At 41.5% G+C, this 24,735-nt stretch overlaps 1 protein-coding gene across 1 annotated transcript in view; it reads left to right on the top strand.

The window, feature by feature from the left end:
* Window positions 1–13,529, top strand: part of DPT (dermatopontin) — a 36,402-nt gene extending 22,873 nt beyond the window's left edge. Inside the window, 2 exon segments of the mRNA NM_001045903.1 lie at window positions 7,136–7,243; window positions 12,406–13,529. Coding sequence (NP_001039368.1) covers window positions 7,136–7,243; window positions 12,406–12,472 — 175 coding nt within the window. The 3' untranslated portion in view covers window positions 12,473–13,529.
* Window positions 13,530–24,735: the final 11,206 nt, after the last annotated feature.

Raw genomic sequence — 24,735 nt, 5'->3', positions numbered from 1 at the left:
GACCTTCAAGAGTAGAAACTTCAGAGATGTGGCTGGTTGTCTAGTAAGTATTGGGTAACATAAGATCAGGTCCCACTTGCTGCTTAGAACAAAGTAAACCTTGCAATTCCAAATTTGTGGCTCTATACTTTCTTATTCACTCTCTTTTATTGTATTCTAGAAATAATCATTCATTCCTCTATTCATTAATTCACTTAATCAGACTGAATATGAATGGATATAAGTAAAGTTCATAAACTTTGATTCAGTTCCTAATGATGATGATAAATTTTATTTTATTTATTAATCTACACCATTAGTTCATTTACTTCTGATGCACAGAAATCATAATCTATGGCCCAGATGATAGAACCAGGGTGCAGAAGTTGTGACTTGTTCAAAGTTCTGAACTCAATTCCAACAGGTCTATCTGCCTCCAGATCCCACATGCTTTGCATAGTACTGAGTCCTCTGAATCTCGATGAGAAAATAAGACCTGGAAAATTGGAGTATTAGGTAACAATACAGTGGGCATCTCACAGTGAAAACAGAGAAGAAAGTGGTTATTTTAGCTGGAAGGGAGACACTGCAGGTGGAGTTGTCCCCACCAACTGCGGGATTGGGCAACCATGATGCAGTGTGGCCGGTGAAAACTAACATGAGTCAAAACAAATGTGCTTACTGACCAGCCCTGGGCTTGCAATGGTGAGCTGGAAATTCATTTCCAAGAGAGTGATTTGGAAAATAGTTAGGGACTTTCCTATTCTAATTTAAAATGACAGATATATCTAGAACTGTGTTCCCCCTTTTGTGATACATATTTGAACACTTTGATATATAGTGCTCCAAAATGCCACAAGAGGACAGACATGACCGTATTGAATTCTTTCTCTGACCCCTGGAGTTCAGGGCCTCTCTGCAGAGAAGGGCACTTTGGTGACTCCAGAGTCATTTAGTCCCACTTGAACTCTTCCCCCAGCTCTTTGCAGAAGTCAGTTGACTCCGAGGTTGCTTTCCTTTATGCATAACTGCAATTGGGTTTTACTTTTTTCATTTTTGCAAAAATAATTCAAATAGGTTCTGATATAGCACCTACTGGGGATGCCAGGCCACAGGCAAATTAGTCTCACCTAAAATTTTCTCATTCTTTGTAGCTTACCTGGCAAAGCATTTATTAATCAAGAGGATTGACCACAAGCAGATTCTGTTTATTTTAGACACTTTTCAGTGATTTGCCTGTCAGAAAGGGGTGTCCTCTTTTTGACTGGATGTGGAATGTAGGCCAATCTCAACATATCCCAAGTCTATAAATGTTGAATTTCTCCACATCCACAGCTGAACTAGATTATAAAAGTGTATATGCTTGTCATATACTAATGACCCCTCAAGGAGCTCACTGTACTGATCACCATTGTGAAACAAGATGCTATACAGTATTCTGTCTTTTGATCAAAAGCTAAATATGTGGTGCTGACAAGTAATAGGACTTTAGAATGTTGTTTAGTCGCTAATGTTGTTTAGTCGCTAAGTTTTGCGAACCCATGAACTATAGTCTGGGAGGCTCCTCTGTCTATGGGATTTCCCAGGTAAAATACTGGAGTGGATTGCCATTTTCTTGTTCAGGAGATCACTCCTGACCAAGGGGTAAAACCTATGTCTCCTGCATCACAGGCAGATTGTTTACCACTGAGCCACCTGCAAGGCCCAGAACATTAGAATAGAGTATTTTAAACAAGGTGTTAATTGAGAAGCAGAAGAGTGACATGTTAGGTCCTCAGTCATGTTTGACTCTTTGTGACCCCATGGATTGTAGCCCACCAAGCTCCTCTGTCCATGGAATTCTCCAGGCAAGAATATTGGAGTGGGTTTCCATTTCCTTCTCCAGGGTATCTTCTTGACCCTGGGATTGGAACCTGGGTCTTCTGCTTTGCAGGCAGACTCTTTATCATCTGAGTCATCAGGGAATTCTAGGAAGCATAGAAAATAGAAGTAAGACAGAATTAGAGGCTGGATTGACCAGAAGAAGCTTCTCTAAAATGTTGTTTGAGGATGGGCTGAGCGCTAAAGAATGGGATGGGAAATACTGTTTACTCTTGTTTTGAAAAAAGCTGATGTATGGCTTCCTCAGGTAACCCCTTCTAGTTTGTTAACTTGTAGATGCTGGGTTTTCTCCCAGTTTTTAGGGTAGGACATCTGTGGTGTGTGCTTCTCTGGCATCCCACAAAGTGGGATACGGTTGAGGATGTGATACTAACTGATGCTGGGCCATAGGGCATGGCCCCATTTGTTCTCGTGCACACCAGCGAAGTACACAGCCTAAAAGTGGAGCCTCTGGGATGACCCCCAAAGAATCCAGTTGTTCTACTTGCTGACAGGTCAGACATGTAAAACAAATAGATGCTGGTGCTACAAGGCCTGACCTTGTGTTCAAGTCTCAGTAATCAATAATAAATGGCTTCCTGAATGTCTCAGTGGTAAAGAATCTGCCTGCAATACAGGACATGAGGGTACAATCCCTGGGTTGGGAATATACTCTAGAGAGGGAAATGGCAACTCATTCCAGTATTCTTGTCTGGGAAATCCCATCGACAGAACCTGGTGGACTATAGTCTATGGGATTGCAAAAGAGTCAGACATGACTTAGCAACTAAACAAAACAAATCAATAATAAAGGTGAAGTTTGATAAAATCTATACTGAGTCACTTTCTGTTGAGAAAGAGTCAAAACCCTTTCCTTTAACTATTAAAAATTGCATAAATTCTCAAGCAAACCTCCAACAATAAGTAAATTGTCCTTTTTAAATTCTATCTCTACTCTCCTTTTTAAAATGAATGTGATGATATATATCTGAGTAAGGTCTGTGACATGTCATGTTCTCATAGAAAAGGAGAATGCCATCTGTCAGCTGTGGCTCAATTTGTGGTTACGTACTGGACAGCAATCATTTATTGATTCTAGCTGAATCCATTGATAATTTCAGAGCTTTAATAATCTTAGATGAGAAAATCCTGTATCTGTTTTAAAAATCACCTCCATTTGCAAGGGCCTTCTTCAATTCATACCTAAGACATTATTTAATTTCTTTCCATCTTCTTCAAACTTATCTAATTCAAGAAATTGTACAAGTGGTTCTATGTTATCAAGTTCTCACTTAGTTTTGAAACAACCTTCTGGTCCTGTCCCCTTGCCTACAGTTCAGTTCAGTCACTCAGTCATGCCCAACTCTTGGTGCCCCATGGACTGCAGCATACCAGGCTTCCTTGTCGGTCACCAACTCCCAAAACTTGCTCAAACTCATGTCCAACAAGTCGGTGATGCCATACTCTTGCCTATAGATGGCATTAAAAGTAGTTTACAGTGAGAAATTATGCTCCAGTAGCCACTCATCCAAAAGTGATAGGGGAAACACACACAGAGGGACAATTAGCTCTTTGTAAAGGGATATATAAGGATCCTGATAGAAGAGCTTCAGTAGTAGACTCATTTCAGTAAATTGCATAAAAACGACCATATAATCAAAGCTATGTTTTTTCCAGTAGTCATGTATGGATTGTCAGAGTTGGTCCATAAAGAAAACTGAGCACTGAACAATTGATATTTTTGAATTGTGGTCCTGGATAAGACTCTTGAGAGTCCCTTGGACTGCAAGGAGATCAACCAATCAATCTGAAAGGAAATCAACCCTGAATATTCATTGGAAGGACTGATGCTGAAGATGAAGCCCCAATACTTGGGCCACCTAATGTGAAGAGCTAAGTCATTGGAAAAGACCCTGATGCTGGGAAAGATTGAAGGCAAAAGGAAGAGGAGGCAGCAGAGGATGAGATGGTTAGATAGCATCACTGACTTTGAGCAAACTCATGGAGAGAGTGGAGGACAGGGAAGCCAGGCATGCTGGAGTCCATGGGGTCACAAAGAGTCAGACACAACTTAGTGACTGAACAACAGCAATGTTACTGACAGAACTTTCTCTTCTTCTTGCAAGGGAAGGCCTGTTTGATTGTTTTAATTGGTCTGGAAATGTATGGCAGTGCTCAGTATGAAGTGTACTTTGCCATAAAACTGCCTGCCGTGACCTGGTAATCCACAAGGAATCTGGAACCACACTGAACTCCTCCCCTTCTGCCCTCAGGAAGCCCATCACCATAGTTTATGAAACCCTTATCTTGTGCTTCCTTGTAGTCTCTTTTAATTTCCTGACAAGTTCCTATGTCCTTGTCCCTGTGTCTTGTTCTGAACGTTTAAATTCTATTTTTTCCTTCTGAGGAGTTATTACTAGAGCTTTCACTTATTGGAATATTTTGTGTGTGCATGACATCCTCAGAAACTAAATGGAGGCACATTTATCTTGTTCTAAAATTCAGAATCCTGACTGTATTGAAACAGCAGTTCCCTCTATGAATGGTGTTTGGGAGGCTTATTGATTGGGGCTCTTTCTTCCTCTGTATTTTTACTTTCATAAAGTAGAAGTAATTTTTACCGAAACCCAAACTCTTGCCTTACCCTCTTAATCAAAGATTCTGTAAAATAATCTACACTTGACCTCATGATTTTATAACAAAAACAAAGCAACATGAAAATCCCCAATATCAAGTAAGAACAAAAAACTGGCTGGGACCAAGATGGAAATACACAAATAAGCATGTATGACACCTTCCTGAGGGTATTCTAGAAATTTACGGAACAGCAATCCCCCACAGAGAAACCTCATAGACAAACTGTCAGTTGAACAGGAGACTTTTGGTCTGGCCACTACCAAAAATGAAGCCATAGGAACTGCTAGTTGAAAAAAGCAATGGATAACTTTTGTCCCCCTTTGAAGCTTAAAATGTCATTTTTTAAAAAAATGCAAGCCTCTCTTTCCCATTTCATTCCAAATGTATTTAACTATCCAAATAATCTGAAAGTAGATCAGTAAAAACTTAAAAAAATATCAGTCTAGCATAATGATTTCCAATAGTTTTGGGAACTGGATTTAGCCTAATGTAGTGTTGCCTTGGGGCTTTCCTGGTGGCTCAGATGGTAAAGAATCTGCCTATAAAACAGGAGACCCAGTTTCAACCCATGGATCAGAAAGATCCCCTGAGATGGTAATCGCAACCCACTCCAGTATCCTTGCCTGGAGAATTCCATGGACAGAGGAGTCTGGTGGGCTATAGTCTATGGGGTCACAAAGAGTCAGACACGACTGAGTGACTACTGTACACTATTACCTTAGGTGGATTTCTGCCTTAGCACATCTTAAAATGTTTGGCAATCAACTTTTATATATTGTATCTAAAGAGTGCTCTAAAAATTCTGGAAAATATTTTGTGCTCCCTGATGTAAGAAAAAATGCATTCTACTCCATCTCTTTTAATCCTAATTTTCATTATCAACAAATCCCTCCTCTGGGTAAACTTGAATCTAGCACTTGTTAGAATCCTCAGGGATCACAAACCAACAGAATCCAAATGAAAACCTATTAGGGCCATTTATGAGTCATTTAATGTTTTCATTAGGAAGAGAAAGTCCTTGTTCTGAGTCTCCTTGGAAGCACAAAATAGGGTTCTGCTTTAGCCTGTTTCCTTCCATAAATATTAAGCAGAAACACATGGAACCCACTCTAGATAGGGCTTGGTGTTCTGATAGAGCATAATTATGTCTTGAGAAGAGAAGAATCAGAGAACAAGAACAAGTGCATAATGTGGTAAAAGAAATGGTTATGAACAAAGAGAGTGAAGTTTTAAGTTCCAGTTTGGGCTTCCCTGATGGCTCAGAGGGTAAAGCGTCTGCCTGCAATGCAGGAGACCTGGGTTCGATCCCTGGGTTGGGAAGATCCTCTGGAGAAGGAAATGGCAACCCACTGTGGTATCCTTGCCTGGAAAATCCCATGAACAGAGAAACCTGGTAGGCTATAGTCCATGGGGTCTCAAATAGTTGGAGACGACTGAACAACTTCAACTTCAATAACTCAGGTTATCTTGTGTTAACTTGTTGCATCGAAGCTTGAGACTCTTCTAAGAGACCTTCCAGTTTATGAATCAGGCTTTTAAGATCTCATGACAATCCTTGCAGTATTAAGTCTACATGTAGGGAGATCTTTATATCATCAACATACAATGACCTGTGACCCCAAATCAGATTAAATTACTGACACTATTTGTTTCCCAAGCAGTTTGGGGGTGCAGATAAAGACTTTGGGGAACATATATCACACCAAAAGGACTATTTTGATCCTGAAGATCCCCAGTGGTGAAGCATTATAAGAGCCAGGAAATTCTAGATTTATTCTGGTGGACCACAACGAGCCTACCCAGGGAGAGGCCAGGGCTTGGCTTAATCTTGGAGGAGAAAGAAGGAAATGTGAAGGAGGAAGAAGACACAAAATTTCGCCTAACAATTCAACTCCTACCACGTGTCATACTTATTTGTGTTAATCCAAATGACAAACCTGTAAGGTAACTTTCATTCTTCTATAGACCAGGAAACAGATTAAATGACTCTCTCAAGGCTATTTATTTATTCAAAAAATACTTACTATGTACCAGGAACTGTTTTAGGTGCCAAATAAACAATGGCAGACTAGGTAAAAACTATTTTTATACAGCCTATATTTTATTTTAATATTTTTCAAATACAGTAAAAAAAAAGTGCATATTAAATTATCAGACCATACAAATAACATATAAATACATGCACACATATATATTTGAAACAAAGTTTTTATCTACATACACAATAACTTTAGTATGTACAATGCAGTCTCTGATATTTTCTATTCAATCTCTTCTTCTTTTTTAAAGCTCAGCTGGTCCTAACCAATTAAACTGATTTCATGATCTACTAGTAAGTTACAACCTGTATTTTGAAAGCATGGTTCTGGTTAACTGGATTGGAATGAACTAATACTGATATTAGTCAATGTTTCCTCAAGGCCTGAGGAGCTCGCTGTATCTTTTTTAGTGTCTAGTTTAGTGGCAAGGAGGAACATGAGATGTGAGAGAAAACTGTCCATCTTTTTGCAGCCTGGAATGGTTTAGCAGAGGTCATCCAGCTCTGATTTGGGTCTCCCATAATGTTGAAACTGTATCTCTCCTTTATAACATGTTTTCTGTTTGCTCCCAGCAGTATAGTTTTATCTTTGCCCTCTAAACTTTTGTTCTTCCCACATAGGCTGACAACAGAATATCCAGGCCACTATGGTGAGGAGATGGACATGATTTCCTACAATTATGATTATTATATGCGAGGGGCAACAACCACTTTCTCTGCAGTGGAAAGGTGAGCCTTCCCCATGGGCAAGGTTGGAGTGGTCAGAACCAGCTCTCTGCAAGGGTCATATCTGCAGGATTTTTGATCTGGGGTTTTCCCTATTTTAGTTTCCTACTTGGTCTAGGTTAACTAAAAGACTGACATGACAATGGAAAACAATGGGAATTGAACCTACTTCGTGGAGCAGCTCACCCTTGGAGATGAGGATGGGTTCCAGATTGCTCAGAGCAGGAGATGCCAAGTTGGTATTCCATGATGGTTTATGCTCTTCCCTTTACTCAGTCTTAAAAAGCACTTTTTTTCCTGCCAAACATGTTAGAGAGGACAAAAATGATTAAAAGAGTGCCCAGTGTCAAAATGAACCCTCTCCAATACCACTTCTCTATATGATCCTCACTTTGGGTTGTGGGAAGGGAGAGAAAAGAGAAGAGAGGGGACTGGAGATGAGAAACACACAAAACTCACCAACTATGTTTAGAAACAATGATCCAGCAATCCCACTGCTGGGCATACACACTGAGGAAACCAGAAGGGAAAGAGACACGTGTACCCCAATGTTCATCGCAGCACTGTTTATAATAGCCAGGACATGGAAGCAACCTAGATGCCCATCAGCAGATGAATGGATAAGAAAGCTGTGGTACATATACACAATGGAGTATTACTCAGCCATTAAAAAGAATACATTTGAATCAGTTCTAATGAGATGGATGAAACTGGAACCTATTATACAGAGTGAAGTAAGCCAGAAAGAAAAACACCAATACAGTATACTAACGCATATATATGGAATTTAGAAAGATGGTAACAATAACCCTGTGTATGAGACAGCAAAAGAGACACTGATGTATAGATCAGTCTTATGGACTCTGTGGGAGATGGAGAGGGTGGAGAGATTTGGGAGAATGACATTGAAACATGTATAATATCATGTATGAAACAAGTCGCCAGTCCAGGTTCGATGCACGATACTGGATGCTTGGGGCTGGTGCACTGGGATGACCCAGAGGGAGGGTATGGGGAGGGAGGAGGGAGGAGGGTTCAGGATGGGGAACACAGTTATACCTGTGGCGGATTCATTTCGATATTTGGCAAAACTAATACAATATTGTAAAGTTTAAAAATAAAATAAAATTTTTTAAAAAATGGAGAACTTCAGAGAAAAACAGTACTAATTTTTTAAAACCCCTTTCTCTCATAATCAGTTTCCAATTTTATCACAAATACATCAAAGCAAAACAATAAGAGGAAAATAAAAATTCTTCTCCCTGCTAATAAAGAAAGAGATATGAATAAATTCAGGTGTTAGAAGGTTGATTTGACCTACTTATAGTTAGGTGATCATCACTTTGCACAGCAAATGAATTCCTGAAAAGTTACCAATAACTGTTTAGCAAATGAACAAAACCTAACTCATTAATTCATTAAATAATAGAATGACAAATTTGGTTGGGACATTTTGGTGTATATTTATGTTTTTAAGTGCAATGATATCATACCTAATTGGAGTTAACTTATTTAATATGACCTTTAATTAAAAAAAATTAAACAGAAAAAACAAACATGAACGAAATCTGAAAAGATGCAATACAGTTTTCAGGCTCAATGAACAAAAACCCTTACATTTATTCATAGAAAACCCCCTCAGTTCTCACACATTAATTGTTTGCATTTTACATACCTTTTTATCTAGCTTAGTTATTATTTTCTCAACCCACATTTTGAAAGCATGGTTCTGGTTGACTTGATTGGAATGAACTAATATTGATATTAGTCAATGTTTCCTCAAGGCCTGAGGAGCTCGCTATATCTTTTTTAGTGTCTAGTTTAGTGGCAAGAAGGAACATGAGACATGAGAGAAAACTGTCCATCTTTTTGCAGCCTGGAATGGTTTAGCAGGCAAATTAAAAAATAAACTACAGTGAGCTATAAACTCACACCAGGCAGAATGGCCATCATCAAAAAATCTACAAGCAATAAATTCTGGAGAGGGTGTGGAGAAAAGGGAACCCTCTTACACTGTTGGTGGGAATGTAAATTGATACAGCCACTATGGAAGATGGTCTGGAGATTCTTTAAAAAGCTAGGAATAAAATCATCATATGATCCAGCAATCCCACTCCTAGGCATATGCCCTGAGGAAACCAAAATTGAAAAAAACACATGTATCCCACTGTTCTTAGCAGCATTATTTACAATAGCTAGAACATGGAAGCAACCTAGATGTCCATTGACAGATGGATGGATAAAGAAGCTGTGGTACATATACACAAAGGAATATTATTCAGCTGTAAAAAAGGAACACATTTGAATCAGTTCTAATGAGGTGGATGAACCTAGAGACTATTACAGAGAGTGAAGTAAGAAAGATAAATATTGTATACTAATGCATGTGTATGCAATCTAGAAAAATGGTACTGATGAATTTATTTGCAGGGTAGCAATGGAGAAACAGACATAGAGAATAGACTTATGGAGGGAGAGGGTGAGATGTGTGGAGTGAGTACCATGGAGACATACATTACCATATGTAAAATAGATAGCCAATGGGAATTTGCTGTATGACTCAGGAAACTCAAACAGGGGCTCTGTAACAATCTAGAGGGGTGGGATGGGGAGGGAGATGGGAGGGAGGTTCAAGAGGGAGGGGACATATGTATTCCTATGGCTGATTCATGTTGATATTTGACAGAAAACAACAAAATTATGTAAAGCAATTATCCTTCAATTAAAAAAAATTTTAATGAATAGGGAAGATATTACTTCTCACCAGTTAAAATAAAACAGCTGAATGATGTGACACACATAAAACTATATTTAAGAAAAAGAAAAGGAAAAACCTAAGAACTCAAAGCCCTGAAGGGCAACTCTGGACAACAGTATAGAAGGGTGCTCAATGTTCCTAATGACGTTTCCAACTCAATGAGAAAATTAGTTCGGCATTTTCTGTTTAAGGAGACAGGAAGGAATACAGTAAAGAGAGTACACCATCCAAAATTTCCTCAAAATAAATATATTTTGACAGCTAAAATGTCCAGTGGCTATTGACTTGGACATTTTCAGTTATGTAGTTTAACCTAAAATCTTGGAAAACTGAGCTATTATATCATGCATTTGTTTACAATTAATATACCCATGCAATTTTGCCACGGTCACTAACAATCAGTGGTGTGAAGATCCACAACTTGGATTTCTCCTGCTCTGCTGAAAGATGCTGAGGTCATCACCTTCAAGAAATATTTTCAGTGTAGGACTCATTGGGCAAGAGCTTTTCCTCCACAGGCAGATCATAGTGGTTTTCTCCTGGAATGGAGTTGCCCAGCTGGGGCACAGATAGCTCTTTGTTGCAGGAGCCTTTCCCATGCATTCCAGATGTTCAGCAGCAGCCGGACCCCTCCACACTAGATGACAATAGTGACCTCCCCTCCCCCAGAGTTGTGACAACAACAATAAAAAACTCTGAGAAGCAAAACTGCCCCTTCTTGAGAACCACCATCCAGGAGGGAAATCAGAGACTAAGCCTGATTCTTATAACTTGGTTCTTTTACAACCAAGTCTAAATTTTGCTTAGCATCAATTAAAGCCTTTTGAAAGAGCAGCGTGAATGCCTGGCTCAAGATCTTATTTAGCTATGTCTGTTGGCATAGAGATAAATCAGACTTGTCTACAGTAATGAAATTTATTTCATAAACTCACATGCCACCGATTTCCTAACCTCCATCTGAGACAAGCCATGTTCTCTGTTAACAACTGCAGGAATAAATGCTAATAAATAACTGGTTACCCAGGCTCTTGATAACTTTTTATACTTGGGCAGCCTATGCCCATTACTCTAAACAACCTCGAGCAGCAGACTCAAATTACAAAGCCTGCCTTACTGTGTGAGCAGCCTGTTCCATAGCTGTTGGCAAGTTACCTCCCAGAACTTGAGAGTGGTCAGTCCCACCTTCCAGATTTGCAGCTTGATAACGATCTTATCAGTGTTGGTGTCTAAGAAAAATCTGGGAAGAAGCCTTTCAGACTGAAGAGGAAGAAGAATATTCTAAGGTTAAATGACCCCACTGTGCTTGAGAAGCATTTGCGTGGCCATATACGGAATGACTTTTTTTGCCCTTCATCAAGACTTTGCAAAAGATATGACAGCCGTGTTCTCAATGGGGGTATGGGTGTCAAGTTACGGAGTCATTGTGGTATCAGATAAAGAGCAAGATTTGAGTCCAACAAACTTGGAACTTGCAATTGTCATCTAATTATGTTAATAAAGTTCATGTTTCTCTGAGTCCACTTCTCCACCTAAACAATGACATATTGTGAGGATTAAATGAGAAAATATGTAAAGCATCTAGTACAATGCTGGACATGTTGGAGGACTCAGCGAATAGTGGTTACAGTTGTCATTACCATCGCTGCTATCGTTGTTAAATAGTATCAGACCAGAAGAGTGCTATGCAGAGTAGGCTTTCAATATATTTTTGTTAAATAGGTGAACAAAGGACTTGGGCTAGTCCTTAGCAAAGAATGTTCCTTGAAAGGCATCCACACTGTATTTTTCAAAACTAAACAATTCTATGTTTTCTCATACCTATGCCTGACCATCTAAACAAATATGCAATTCAGTTTCTGTCATGCAAAAATAACAGGGACTTTCCTTTTCATGTTAAGGCTTTTAGAGTTGTTTTCTCTCTGTCCATTTCCCTGTGATAGTGTTTTCTGAAGAGGGTACAGCACAGAGCCCAGCACATTGTACGTTCTCAGAAAAAGAAAGAATGAGCGATGGATAGCCAATGTAAGAGATGATTCTCAACAATGAAATGAATAAAATGTTAAATAAATGCTTTTATCCCAAGCTGTTAACCTGTATGTCCAAGAAGGTGCTTTTGAGATGGACCAGTGATCAGCTGATCACTGGTGATAAACAGGACCTAAACACACTGGCAACCTAGTTAGTCCCGTCCAAGATGCACCTTGAACTGGGAGGAGGGGTCCAGGAGTCCTGACCTCATAGACAATTACCAATAGGTTTTCTAGAGACTTCTTAGAGATGTTTCCTGAGAGGAAAGTGAGATTAGCTGTCCCTTACGTTCCTAAATTCTCCAAAGATTGCTCATTGCTTTATTCTTCCCAAGGTGTCTTTTCTCACTGACATTAGCTCTCTGACTCTCTCCCTACAGGGATCGCCAGTGGAAATTCATAATGTGCCGGATGACTGACTATGACTGTGAATTTGCAAATGTTTAGATCTGCAACCTACCAATCTGAGTGAAGGGAAGAGGTCCAGGAGGCCTGAGGACTCCACAGATGTTAACATCAGCAGGGACTCTTAAGTGGTTTCTGTTGCTCTCTTTTCTTCTGCTCAAGCTGGTTGGTAGCTGGAATGCCAGTTTTCTGGGCCTTCTGACTAGTATCACGCTTATAATAAAATCCCTAATTTCTCACTTTCAACATGTTCCATAGAAACCCTTTTGTATGAGTGACGATGGCTGTGTTGCACACCATATATTCTGTGTGCACAGGCACAGCCTGAAAACGAGCCTAGTTGCTTGAGCACCTGTCTCAGACTTGCTGTTGCTTTTACTACCCAGTGAGTTGCCTAGTGCTGAGCAGTACCTGTGAGGAGGTTCAGTAGTGGAATGAAGGGGCAGAAATTGAAGAAGGGGACCAGGAATGCTCTCTGGAGCTCTGTCTGTTTGAAGGAAACCTAGGATCTTCACAGAGAACAGACCTTCTGCCTTAGGGCGACCTGCTTCCACTCTCCCACTCCGCATAAGCCAAGCTTGCCTAGAAGTTCAAGTGCAGAGCTCTGTGCTCCAGGAGGGAGGAGACTGGGAGGTGAAATGGGGAGGTGAAATTGTTTGGGCCTGAAAGACTGAGGATTGGAAGAATTTCCTAAACTGGAAGAAGATTGTTACATGCCCAGTAATGAAAATGAGCACAGGAACCAGAGAAACCTGTGAGAATCAGTCTCAAGTAAGACAAAAACAAGGAGGATGAGAGAGGTCAGAGAATGGGACTCAAGTTAGGAACCTGGAGGAAAACTGAAAAAGGAGTTTGACTTGCCAGCACCTGGAAAAACTGGCAAAGGCCCTGTAGTTGTGCGAGCTACTGGCAAACTCATGTTGACTGGTTTCCATTTTCTGGATGGAAAAGGCTGCCCTGGGGGATCTACTTCTTTTCAATGTGTAGTTTAGGGGTGTCTTTTGCAGAGATGGCACTATCGTTCCTCCTCCTGTGATGTCCCCATCCCCAGCCCTTTGTACTCTCTTCATCATAAAAAGAATAAAAATATTAACATTCACTATGTTGCAAATGTTAAGGGTCATTTTTCTCTCTCTGTGCGAAGCCACTTCAATCATGTCTGACTCTTTGCGATCCTACGGATTGTAGTCCTCCATGCTCCTCTGTCCATGGGATTCTCCAGGCAAGAATACTGGGGTGAGTTGCCATTTGCTTCTCCATTTTGCTCTCTGCTGCTGCTGCTGCTAAGTCACTTCAGTCGTGTCCGACCCCATAGATGGCAGCCCACCAGGCTTCCCCGTCCCTGGGGTTCTCCAGGCAAGAACACTGGAGTGGGTTGCCATTTCCTTCTCCAATGCATGGAAGTGAAAAGTGAAAGTGAAGTCGCTCAGTCGTGTCCGACTCTTAGCGACCCCATGGACTGCAGCCCACCAGGCTCCTCCATCCATGGGATTTTCCAGGCAAGAGTACTGGAGTGGGGTGCCATCGCCTTCTCCGACTTTGCTCTCTACTCTTCCCCTTTCTGATTATTCAGAAAATATAGCTTCTCATTGTGATTTGTGCCAAGCACCATGCAGGGCACCAGGAATCCAATAATGATAATGACAGAGTATGAGAAATCCAATAAATAAAGCATAAAGTGCTAAGTGCTTTCATTAAGGATTGGATAAAGGGTGGAATCACATTTCTTTGCCTTTGAATCTAGCTGATTTGTCCTCAGCATCCTACAGACCTCCTCATGCCAATGTGTCACATGATTTTTGACCACAGGGAGCCTCTACTTTCTTTATCCACACAGTTTGCCTTTTCTTTTCAAATCTGTGCTGTGCTTCCCTTCTCTTCTCTCTCAGGAGACCCAGGCAGGCAGGCAAATCCACAGGGATCACCTACCTTGTTAGGCAACCCATCCAGGTGGTCAAGACAGTGAATCTCAGCCAGTGAAGCTGGCATTTCCCAGTGAGACCTCAGTATTAGGAAGAGAAAGGCAGAGCTAAGGATGTCCACCTTTGACTTAACGCTGAGGTCCTTTTTCACATTATGTTTCTGCTTTATTTCTTCCATTTCCCTGTTTCCACGTCTCTGGCAATTTTCATTTATACCAAGCTTCCCTGTGTTTTTTTCTCACAAACGGCACCATTAATATTTTAGCAATTGCAGCTTTGGGTCAGGATGGCAGCCAGGAAATGGACTTAGCCGGGTGTGTGGAGCACAGCTGAAGAGAGACAAGCAACGCAGACTGGCTGACTTAGCAGCCATGAAGGAAACCAAAGGCTGGGGAGGAGGTGGGGGAGTAGGGCACCAGGACGCCGGAGGCTCGGGTTGGAGAGGTACAACTGGGAGCAGCAGTCCAGGAGACTGCCAGACAGCACGAGTCACGGAAAAAAAGTAATACAGCAATCCAATGTATGTCTGTGCCAAATAGAATAAATAGAGAGAAGAACTAAGAGAAAAGCTATTTTTGCATATAGGCCGAGGACAATAACAGGAAAGTCATCATCAGCTTGGTCCAAATCTGAATTTATACTTTTTTTTTTTTTTGGTCAACCTCAATTAGAAGAAACCAAGTGCCAGATTGAGGCTTCATCCCTGATCTTCTGACTGTGATCTCTCTCTGTGCTCTCATTTCTCCAATCTTTCTAGTAACCTGCACACAACCTTAGACAAACCACCTCCCTACTCTATGAGGAATTTATCCAGGTGATATTGTGGTTTCTTGCAACCCCAGAAATCCTGTGAATGCTGAACAATCTGTCCCAGATTGTTTACAAATTCCTAAGGCATTTTCTTCCAGGGAAGAAGCCTGGGATGGGATTTGAAAACGTAGTTCCTGCCCCTGGCTCTGACAACAAGTGGCTGTGTACTATTAGACAGATCCCCAAGCCCACTCTTTCCTCATCTGCCTGGTTATGAGCAGGAGTCCCTTTTCCAGTAACTTCACAAGAGGGTGGTCACAAAAAAATGGGAAGAAAAGAGATTTGATTCCTGCCTCACCGGGCCTACAGTCTGACAGGAAGAGATGAGAAAACAGACAATGAAGACACAAGTGCAGGAAAGTTTCCTGAGGAAGCCAAGCCCATGACTGGCCCTGAAGGACCCTATAGAACTTGTGAAGTGAGTGCAAGAGGGCCCTGGATTCCAACAGTCAGGGCACAGATCCTTGTTCCATCACTTACCAGCTGCATGACCAAGGCTCAGTCACCTACTTTCCCTAACACTCTATTTCCTTACCAGTAAAGACAATAATTTGAGATGGAAATGGCAACCCACTCCAGTGTCCTGGGAAATCCCATGGATAGAGAAGCCTAGTACAGCCCATGGGGTCACAAAAGAGTTGGACACTACTTAGCAACTAAACAACACAAATAAAACCTTTTTTTCTTTGGAATCCTAACTCTATAAAAGTCACTAAAATCCACCTGCAAAGCAGAAGATGTGAGTTCAGTCCCTGGGCCAGGAAGATCCCCTGGAGAATGAAATGGCAACCCACTTCCAGTATTCTTGGCTGGAAAATCCCATGGGCAGAGGAGCCTGGTGGGCTACAGTCCATAGGGTCACAGGAGTTGGACATGGCCTAGTGACTAAACAACAAGAAAGACAATAGTAGCACCCACACTGTGGGATTCTTGTAAGATTAAATACGATCTCATAGTGTCTTGCACTAATAAGGACCCAATAAATGTAGTAAGAGAAATAGAATATTATTAGTATACTTTAGAAATAATGTTCCTTGTGTAAATTGGATATTGGTATAGATGAAGAAAAGGAAAATTCATAGAAGAGGTGAGATCAGTTTTGCTATCATTCACTTATTTATTCATTTATTCACATTCGGTCACTCAACCAATACATTATTAAAGGCTTATTATATATCAGCCACTTCACAAGGCAGAGTTCCTGCATTCCAGAGGATTATAAACTAAGGGAGTCAAACAAGCAAGCAAATCATCACAGTCCAGGTTGGTGAGTCAAGAATAGGTGGCATTGCAACAGAGAGTGGTGAGAGGTTAGGGTGGGAAAAGGGAGAGTGGCATTTCAGGCAATGGAAACAACATCATCAGATCAGATCAGATCAGTTCAGTTGCTCAGTCGTGTCCGACTCTCCGAGACCCCATGAATCGCAGCATGCCAGGCCTCCCTGTCCATCACCAACTCCCGGAGTTCACTCAGACTCACGTCCATCGAGTCAGTGATGCCATCCAGCCATCTCATCCTCTGTCGTCCCCTTCTCCTCCCGCCCCCAATCCCTCCCAGCATCAGGGTCTTTTCCAATGAGTCAGCTCTTCGCATGAGGTGTCCAAAGTACTGGAGTTTCAGCTTTAGCATCATTCCTTCCAAAGAAATTCCAGGGCTGATCTCCTTCAGAATGGACTGGTTGGATCTCCTTGCAGTCCAAGGGACTCTCAAGAGTCTTCTCCAGCACCACAGTTCAAAAGCATCAATTCTCCGGCTAGGGGTAGGATAGGGAGCCCCTAGCGGAAAGGGAGAGGAACAACATCATGGAAGGCACTAAAGGAATGTAAAGGCTTAGGAAAGTTTCCCCAGAAAACACTGATGCCACCAGTGTCTGGGAGGCACAGTACACAGTCACAAATACCCTAAGGATGTACAGGTAGCTCACGTCAGCACCATAAGGCATTCCGCCATGTGTGCATATTAATAATTACAATTATGGTATCTGGAACTCAGATTGCAGCTGAGGCCTCCTAGAAATCTAGAGAGAGGGAATTTAACAAATCCTCTCTCTGCTCCATGCACCCAGATGCACAATGCCATGGCCTGGGGAATTTTCTCTCCATCCTGGGTGTTCATCCATATGTATTATCTTTATGGGTCAACTGCTTCGACCCAGACTAGAAACTCAGCATTTTTTTAGTTCCTACAGAGGAATGTAATCTCATAAAAGCATTAATGAATGTACAAACTCAAACTAAAAAAGCAAAGAACAAAAATTTAGACATTTTGGTTGAGGCAGTCTGAATGCAGGTTGGAAAAGAATTTCCATACACTGGGCATTTCAGAAGGAAGTAAGTTTATTAAGAACAAAGAGCAGAAATCATGTGACCACTGTGAATGCACTAGACTGACCTCCTGACAGACCAGGGAAAGCTGACAGTTTTCATGGATTAGTAGCTAATTTTTATAGCCTCAAGACAAAGAAAATTACTGCTGGAAGGTTAGCAGTAGGTGATTGGTGGGAGCACTATAGGGGATTTACTGGAGTGGACATCTTTGCCTAATTTGGAGTCAGGAGGCTTGTTAGTAATGATCAGGAGGCTTTTGGTGATGGTTGTAAAGGGGTTCAGTTAGCTTTAGAGGTGTCCTTGGTTCTAGGCTCTGCTTCAGTGGCCTTGGGGCAGGACTCAATAATTTCCTTCTTCCATGTTTATTTATTATTCATCATGTAGTCAGGGGTTTTCCCTCTTTCTAGCCAGTCCTTTGTCTAGCTTCCAACCTACTTGGTTCTCTCCTTATACTTCCAGGTTCTTCTCCCCCTTTTAGTGAAGGAAATTGTCACTCAGTACAGCCTGCATCCAAACAGGTATGCACATCAGGTGGCCAACACAAGCAACGGCCACAGAGCCAACAGCATCCACTCTTACAAAGAAAATCAAAGAAAAGGAAAAAAAAATCTTACAAAGATCCAGTCCATTTTAACTAAACCTTCTGTTTAGTTTTGTGAAATTAAACCACTGTGTTAAGAAGTACTACCAGAGCCTGGTTACCATTCTGGGAGCCAGAGTCATGAAGGTAAGTGAAATCTTTTGCAAAACAGGGTCTGGATCTAACTGGGGTGTTTATCCATTACCAATGCACTCGGGTTAGTTGCCCTGCGGCCTGTGAGATCTTAGTTCTCCAACCAGGTATCAAACCTACGTCCCCTGTATTGTGAGATAGATTCTTAACCACTGGACCCTAGGGAGGTCCTTACCTGTGTATTTTAAAACCTATTTATTAGGTTCCTCTGTGCCTTCTTAAGCACTGGAAATGTATCATTTGTAACCTTCTTCTCCTCTTCCCAATATCCCCTGAAGAAGCCCAGTTATCCATGTGAGTGAATATCCTTATCAGTGAAAACTGCTGAATAGAAACATCTTTTAAAAATGCAAATTATTATATCCTCTGAATTTTCTGAATGGTAGCATTACTGTTTATTTCTTTATTTTTTTAATACTTCTCTGCCTTTCCTAACGTTAAAAAACAATTACCATTGATTGTGTTTATAATTTTTCTTAAGTAATTTTAATCTTATGGGACAAGAACAGTCACCAGCTGCTAAACAGTTCAGCCCTAGGACTCTGCTCCAGCTGAAAGGTGAGCATATGCTGACTTTATGGAAAGAGAGAGATTATAAAACCAGACTCTTTCATCTAACAGTCTGCCTAGTGGGTTATAATTTAATAGGCAGAATTACCTGCTCTTTCCAACGTCTCTCACCATCCCCAGAGACAATGGAACAGATGTTCATTCTGTCATATGGCCAATGAGAAACAAATATTTAAAACTCCTCCACTCATTGAAGTGCCCTTGCTCTTGCTTGCCCTTCAGGACCAAGCATGGGACTCAGCTTCCCCAGAAAATTTGCAGTGTTTGCTAAGACTGGTTCAGGGTCCCTTCCTGGCTCCTCAGTAATCCAGTCTTTGTTTGCATTTCCCTAAGGGAAGAGGTCCTGACTTATTTATTTGTAGGTTTCTAGTGCTTAACAGGATATTTTTACATATAGTGGGCATCCAAGACTTATGCTTTAAAATTTATCTGGATTTCCAGGCTGATTTTCAGTTTTTATTGGGAAGACCTATCACAGCTCTGGGGCTTCCCTGCTGGCTTAGTGGTAAAGAACCCGCCTGACAATACAAGAGACGTGGGTTTCATCCCTGAGTCAGGAAGATCCCCTGGAGAAAGGAATAGCAACCCACTCCAGTATTCTTGCTGGGAAATCCCATGGACAGAGGTGCCTGGAGGGCTACATTCTTTGGGGTCGCAAAAGAGTCAGACACCACTTAGCGACTAAAACAACAACAAAATCAAAGCTTTAAGGAATCAATAATTGGAAACATGTGTAAAAGCACTTTGAAAATTGCATAGCTGTATTAAGAAGCATGGTATTATGATAATGTGTGGTTTAGAAGGGAGTTAATGCCCTCTCCCCCTGGAGGAGGGCATGGCAATGCACTCCAGTATTCTTGCCTGGGAGAGCCCATGGTCAGAAGAGCCTGGCAGGCTACCGTCCACGGGGTCACAAAGAGTCAGACAGGACTGAATCAACTCAGCATTCACACATGCAATGCCATTTCCCGCTTTCTCTTCAACATCATTAGGTAATCATTAATTTCATCCTTCTAAGAGCTACTCACTAATGATGAGTGAGTTGGAAAACATACCAGTCAGTCACAATTGTTACTTACGTGTTCAGAAAGTGTGTCACCATACTAAAAACCAGAATGTGAATTTTAGTGTTTTTATGACCTTTTCAACTATATTGAAATCAACATCTGGGCAACAAGTACAGGACTTGTTGCTATTGTTCAGTTGCTAAGTCATGTCCAACTCTATGTGACCCCAAGAGCTACAGCCCACGAGGCTCCTCTGTCCCTGGGATTCTCCAGGCAAGAATAATGGAGTTGGTTGCCAGTTCCTTCTCTAGGGGACCTTCCCAACCCAGAGATAGAACCCAAGTCTCCTGCATTGGCAGATGGGTTCTTTACTACTGACCCACCAGGGAAGTACAGAACTAGGCATTTGTTAAACATGAGGTAGCACCTAGGTAACTAACCCTTGAAGAGACTGAGGGGCCGAGGGCAAAGGGGCACAGGTTGGTAAATTGGTGTAGCTCTGTATGAATTTGGATGCATTTTGAGTCTTATAATAGCATATGAGTTCCAGAGGATAGGAGGGCAGTGATTTTTGTTTGATGTATCCCCTATACAACAAACATTTGATAAGTAAATACAAGTAGAGCCCTAAGACAAGCAATAACACAGATTAAAATTTTGTGAATATAGATTTTATGACCCTTGTTTTTCCTTGTTATTCCCACAAAGAGTTGACTTGTGAGACTAGCTGGTGATTAGCTGGGCTGAAGCAGCGAAGCCAGTTTCTGAGAGTCAGGGTTTCCTGTTCATGAGGTTGCCTGGCAGGCATCCATAGACCATGCCTGTGTGCCACATCTTCCCTCTCTGGGACTGGTGGATTTCAGCTGACCTGAGTGTTTCCCAGGTCTCTTTTGTTGGCAGACTCGAAAGTGAGCTCATTAGCCATCACCACTTGGAAAGATGTCTTTGGGAATCAAACATGCTCTGAGTCATACCTGCCTGTCCCCTACTGAGACAGTATAATGTCACTGACAGTACAATGTCATGTAAATTAATTCTGCCCATGGCTTCCAGGAGGAAGGTGCCAAACACCTCTCACAGTGTAAAACAGCACAGCTCAAGCTGGAGAAGGACTTCACAGAAATTCAGAGCCAAGGCAAGCTTAATTCTCTACATGCACAGGTAAGCCTGGATAAAAACCTTTGCAGAGGGATAGAAAAAAAACGGAAAGATGTGGATGAGTGGATTATTGGTGGTGGGGGCATCAGACTCAGCCCTTCCCAGAATGGCACCAATGCTTGTTCCAAATCCATAATCCCACACATCTGTGCTTTTGTACATTTAATGTCGACTGTTACTTCAACAAGGTATCATTAATCACTTACTTTGTTCCTGGAACACACTGAAGGAAGTCACAAAGCCTAAAACATACTTCTTTCCTCAGGAAGAATTTTGTTCTAGTTGGGGAGCCAAGGCCTAAAATCCAGAAAGGTTAGAAATCAAAAGAAAGCTGTTTACAGTCGAGGGCCCAGTGAGTGACAGTCAAAGGCACAGGGAGTGACACACTGTGAAGGAGGATCACTATGTGCCTGACAGGAATAGAACGGGACAGCTATACAGGTATTCGGAGAAGCCCCAGTAGGGGCGAGAAAAATGTCACCACCCTTCTACTGATTTTAATAAGCCCTATGGTAATCCTGAAGAAGAAGTGAAGTGAAGTCGCTCAGTCATGACTGTGGCCTACCAGGCTCCTCTGTCCATGGGATTTTCAAGGCAAGAACACTAGAGTGGGTTGCCATTTCCCTCTCCAGGGGATCTTCCGGACCCAGGGATCGAACCCGAGTCTCCCGCATTGTAGGCAGACTCTTTACCGTCTGAGCCACCAGGGAAGAATCTAATAAGAATGGTAATCCTAGTTGACCTCATAGGGTCAGACACTCTCCTGCCTGATATAAAGGAGGAGCTAGTGATGTAAGCCTGACATCTTCTTGAATAAGGTGGTCTTTCCCCCTCCCCCACTTTTCTTTGATTATAAAATCATAGCCCATTTAATCGTTGGGGCAGAGCTCCGTCGCCTGCCCACTTGCATCTCTTACAAGCACCCTATATTAAAAAATCTACCCCTTGACTATCACTTTGCCTCCGGCTGAATTCCTTCTGTGCTGAGACACAAAGAACCTGAGCCTCAGTAAATCTTAAGTCCCAGTTCAAGTTTTGGCCAGGTTTTAGTCCCAGCACATGGGTTCAAGTCCCCATCTGAGGTAAACAGTTTCAGGCTGATGAAACAGAAGACATCAGAACAAGTGAAGGAAGAGTAAGAGTCATGCCAGTAGTGGAGACTGCCTGGGCAAACCTATGGAAGTGAGGTGCTTCTCAAGGAGCTGAGGGAAACCATGCATGCAATTCTTACATCTTACTAACGGAAGACTGGAGCCCACTGAAGTCAATGACTTGCTCAAGGATATCCCATGAGTAAGTGGCACAGTCAGATCTAGAATTCAAGGCTCTGGGCTATTAGCTCAGTGATGTACGCTCCCAGGTCCCTGCACAGTGGTTTAGTACGGTAACATGAAAGGGAGATTCAGGCCCTTGAACTCTGTGCTCTAACAGGCTTTCCCATTTAACACTTGCAGCTACTCTACATGGGCCTTCTTATTGCCATTTTATAGCTCAGTTCAAAAGTTCCTGAAATAGAAGACTTGCCCAAGGTCATACAGCTAGTGAGAGTGGACTTTGAATCCAAGTCTGGCTGTTTGTGAAGCCCAGCTTCTCTCTGCTATGTCAACCTGGAGCCAAGGGTTTCCACTGAGAGTAAGAAGAAAGTTTTTAAACTGCTTCTTATTATTCCATAGCTAAATGTTGTACAATAGAAAAGACTTACAGCTTTATTCTAATATTTTACATATTACCTTTAGAGAGAGAGGTACATTGTAAGGTAAGTGAGAGAACATTGTTGGAGGTCTAAAAAGTCAGACGGGTGGCCTGAAAATCATAACCCTACTACTCAACTATTTCATATTACTTTAGACTTTACTCATCCCAATAAAACCAGGAAGAGATTCAACATCTCCTGTAGTGACAATACCTCGTTGTTATCTGACTTCTGTAATGACTCCTACATCACAAACCCCCAATTCCATAAATCTAACCCAGCTAAGAAGAATTACTCTGACAGCTGAGACATACTCATCTTTTCTTTGTTCCCAGCCTCCACAATTGTTTCAGTTCCACACAGAGTCTCAGACTCATTTCTCTTTGCTGCACGTGCCCCGGGAAGATTTCTGCCTAGAGAATCATCATCACGCTTAATAAGCACTACTGTTCTCTTCAGCTGATTAAACTCCAGGATACCCAGTCTGTTAGCAGGAATGTGCTGGGCTGATATCAAAGCTCTAGCTCACTTCATCTCCTGAGGCTCTTCTCCAACATTGTCTTGAAGGATGAAGGTTACCTGCATCATAAATCAAATTTATCACTGGTATTTGGTAGTCACAACCAATTCAATAGACATATAAATTATTTTTTATTATCTTTAATTCCCAATGAAGGAATTTGGACACCTAATCTAAGGAAGTAAAATAGTGTGCCCCAGTTTCATCAGACATTATAAAGATCTCACTTCTAAAAGAAAAGTAGAAAATAAGCAAATTTATAGGTAGTGGCAATTTTGAGGTCCTTCCACATGAAGTCAATCATCATTAAGGATGCTGCTGCCTTTGACTTTATGTGAAGCTTCGATCCACACAGGCCTCCATGAATTCACAGTTGATCTTCATGTACTGAAGTAACTAAGTCTTTGATTTATCTGTGTCTCTAAATATAGGTATCAAATCATGATTATGATAACAATTATTTTTATACATTCTCTGAGCCAGGTACCTTACTTGGCCCTTAAATGAAGCTCATTTGAAAACTCATAGTAAGTCGACTTACAAGGTGGCTGTCATTAATCTCATTTTACAAATGAGAAAAATGACTCACAGATATTGAGTTAGTTTTTCAAGACTGCAGACTCTACTCGTCAGACCTGGCTGAGGCCCATGCATGTGTGTTCCAATGTAGACTGAGCTAAGCTGCCTTCTGTAGGCAATGCCATCCTTTCTCACCCCATCTGAGGCCTCAGCCAGTATGAGCACCAAATCAACCGAACAAATGAAACTGTGAAGGCAGTCAGTCTCCGCCTGGTACACATGGTCCTTTACTGTATCCCCAGCACCTGGTGGAGTACCTAGTACATTGTTGGAGATCAAAATATATTTGTTGAGTGATTGAACAACTGACTCTGTAGATTATTCTTTGCTGAAGGACTAAGCAGCAGCCCCTTTATATTTTCTTTCCCATACCCTTTTTTTAAAAAAAATATAAATGTATTTATTTTAATTGGAGGCTAATTACTTTACAATATTGTATTGGTTTTGCCATACATCAACATGAATCCACCACGGGTGTACACGTGTTCCCCATCCTGAAACCCTCTCCCACCTCCCTCCCCATACCATCCCTCTGGGTCATCCCAGTGCACCAGCCCGGAGCATCCTGTATCATGCATCAAACCTGGACTGGCGATTTGTTTCACGTATGATATTATACATGTTTCAATGCCACTCTCCCATACTCTCTATTCATATTCTTCCAGTCATATTCTCTAGCTATTCCTTTCATTCTTACATCCCCATGCATTTATACTTCCTAGGCTCTTAGAACTTCTATCCCATAGATTAAAAAAAAGAAAAAAAAAGTAAAAGAAAATAAAAAACCATACATCTTCCATTGTGTTCATGGATGCATGCCCTACCTCCTTGCTTTAAGTAAATCCTAGTTTTCCCTGCATTTCTCTTGAGTGGGGACCAGACATTCTCATATGCTCCAAGTACTATGGAATCATCAGAGTAGTTATAATTTTCACTTCCTGGGCAATTCTTGGATTTGATCTATTTTATTTAGTCTCACAATATT

This window comes from Bos taurus, chromosome 16 (assembly GCF_002263795.3).
Source record: "Bos taurus isolate L1 Dominette 01449 registration number 42190680 breed Hereford chromosome 16, ARS-UCD2.0, whole genome shotgun sequence".
Taxonomy (NCBI): domain Eukaryota; kingdom Metazoa; phylum Chordata; class Mammalia; order Artiodactyla; family Bovidae; genus Bos; species Bos taurus.
This window is presented reverse-complemented; position numbering and strand designations above follow the sequence as displayed.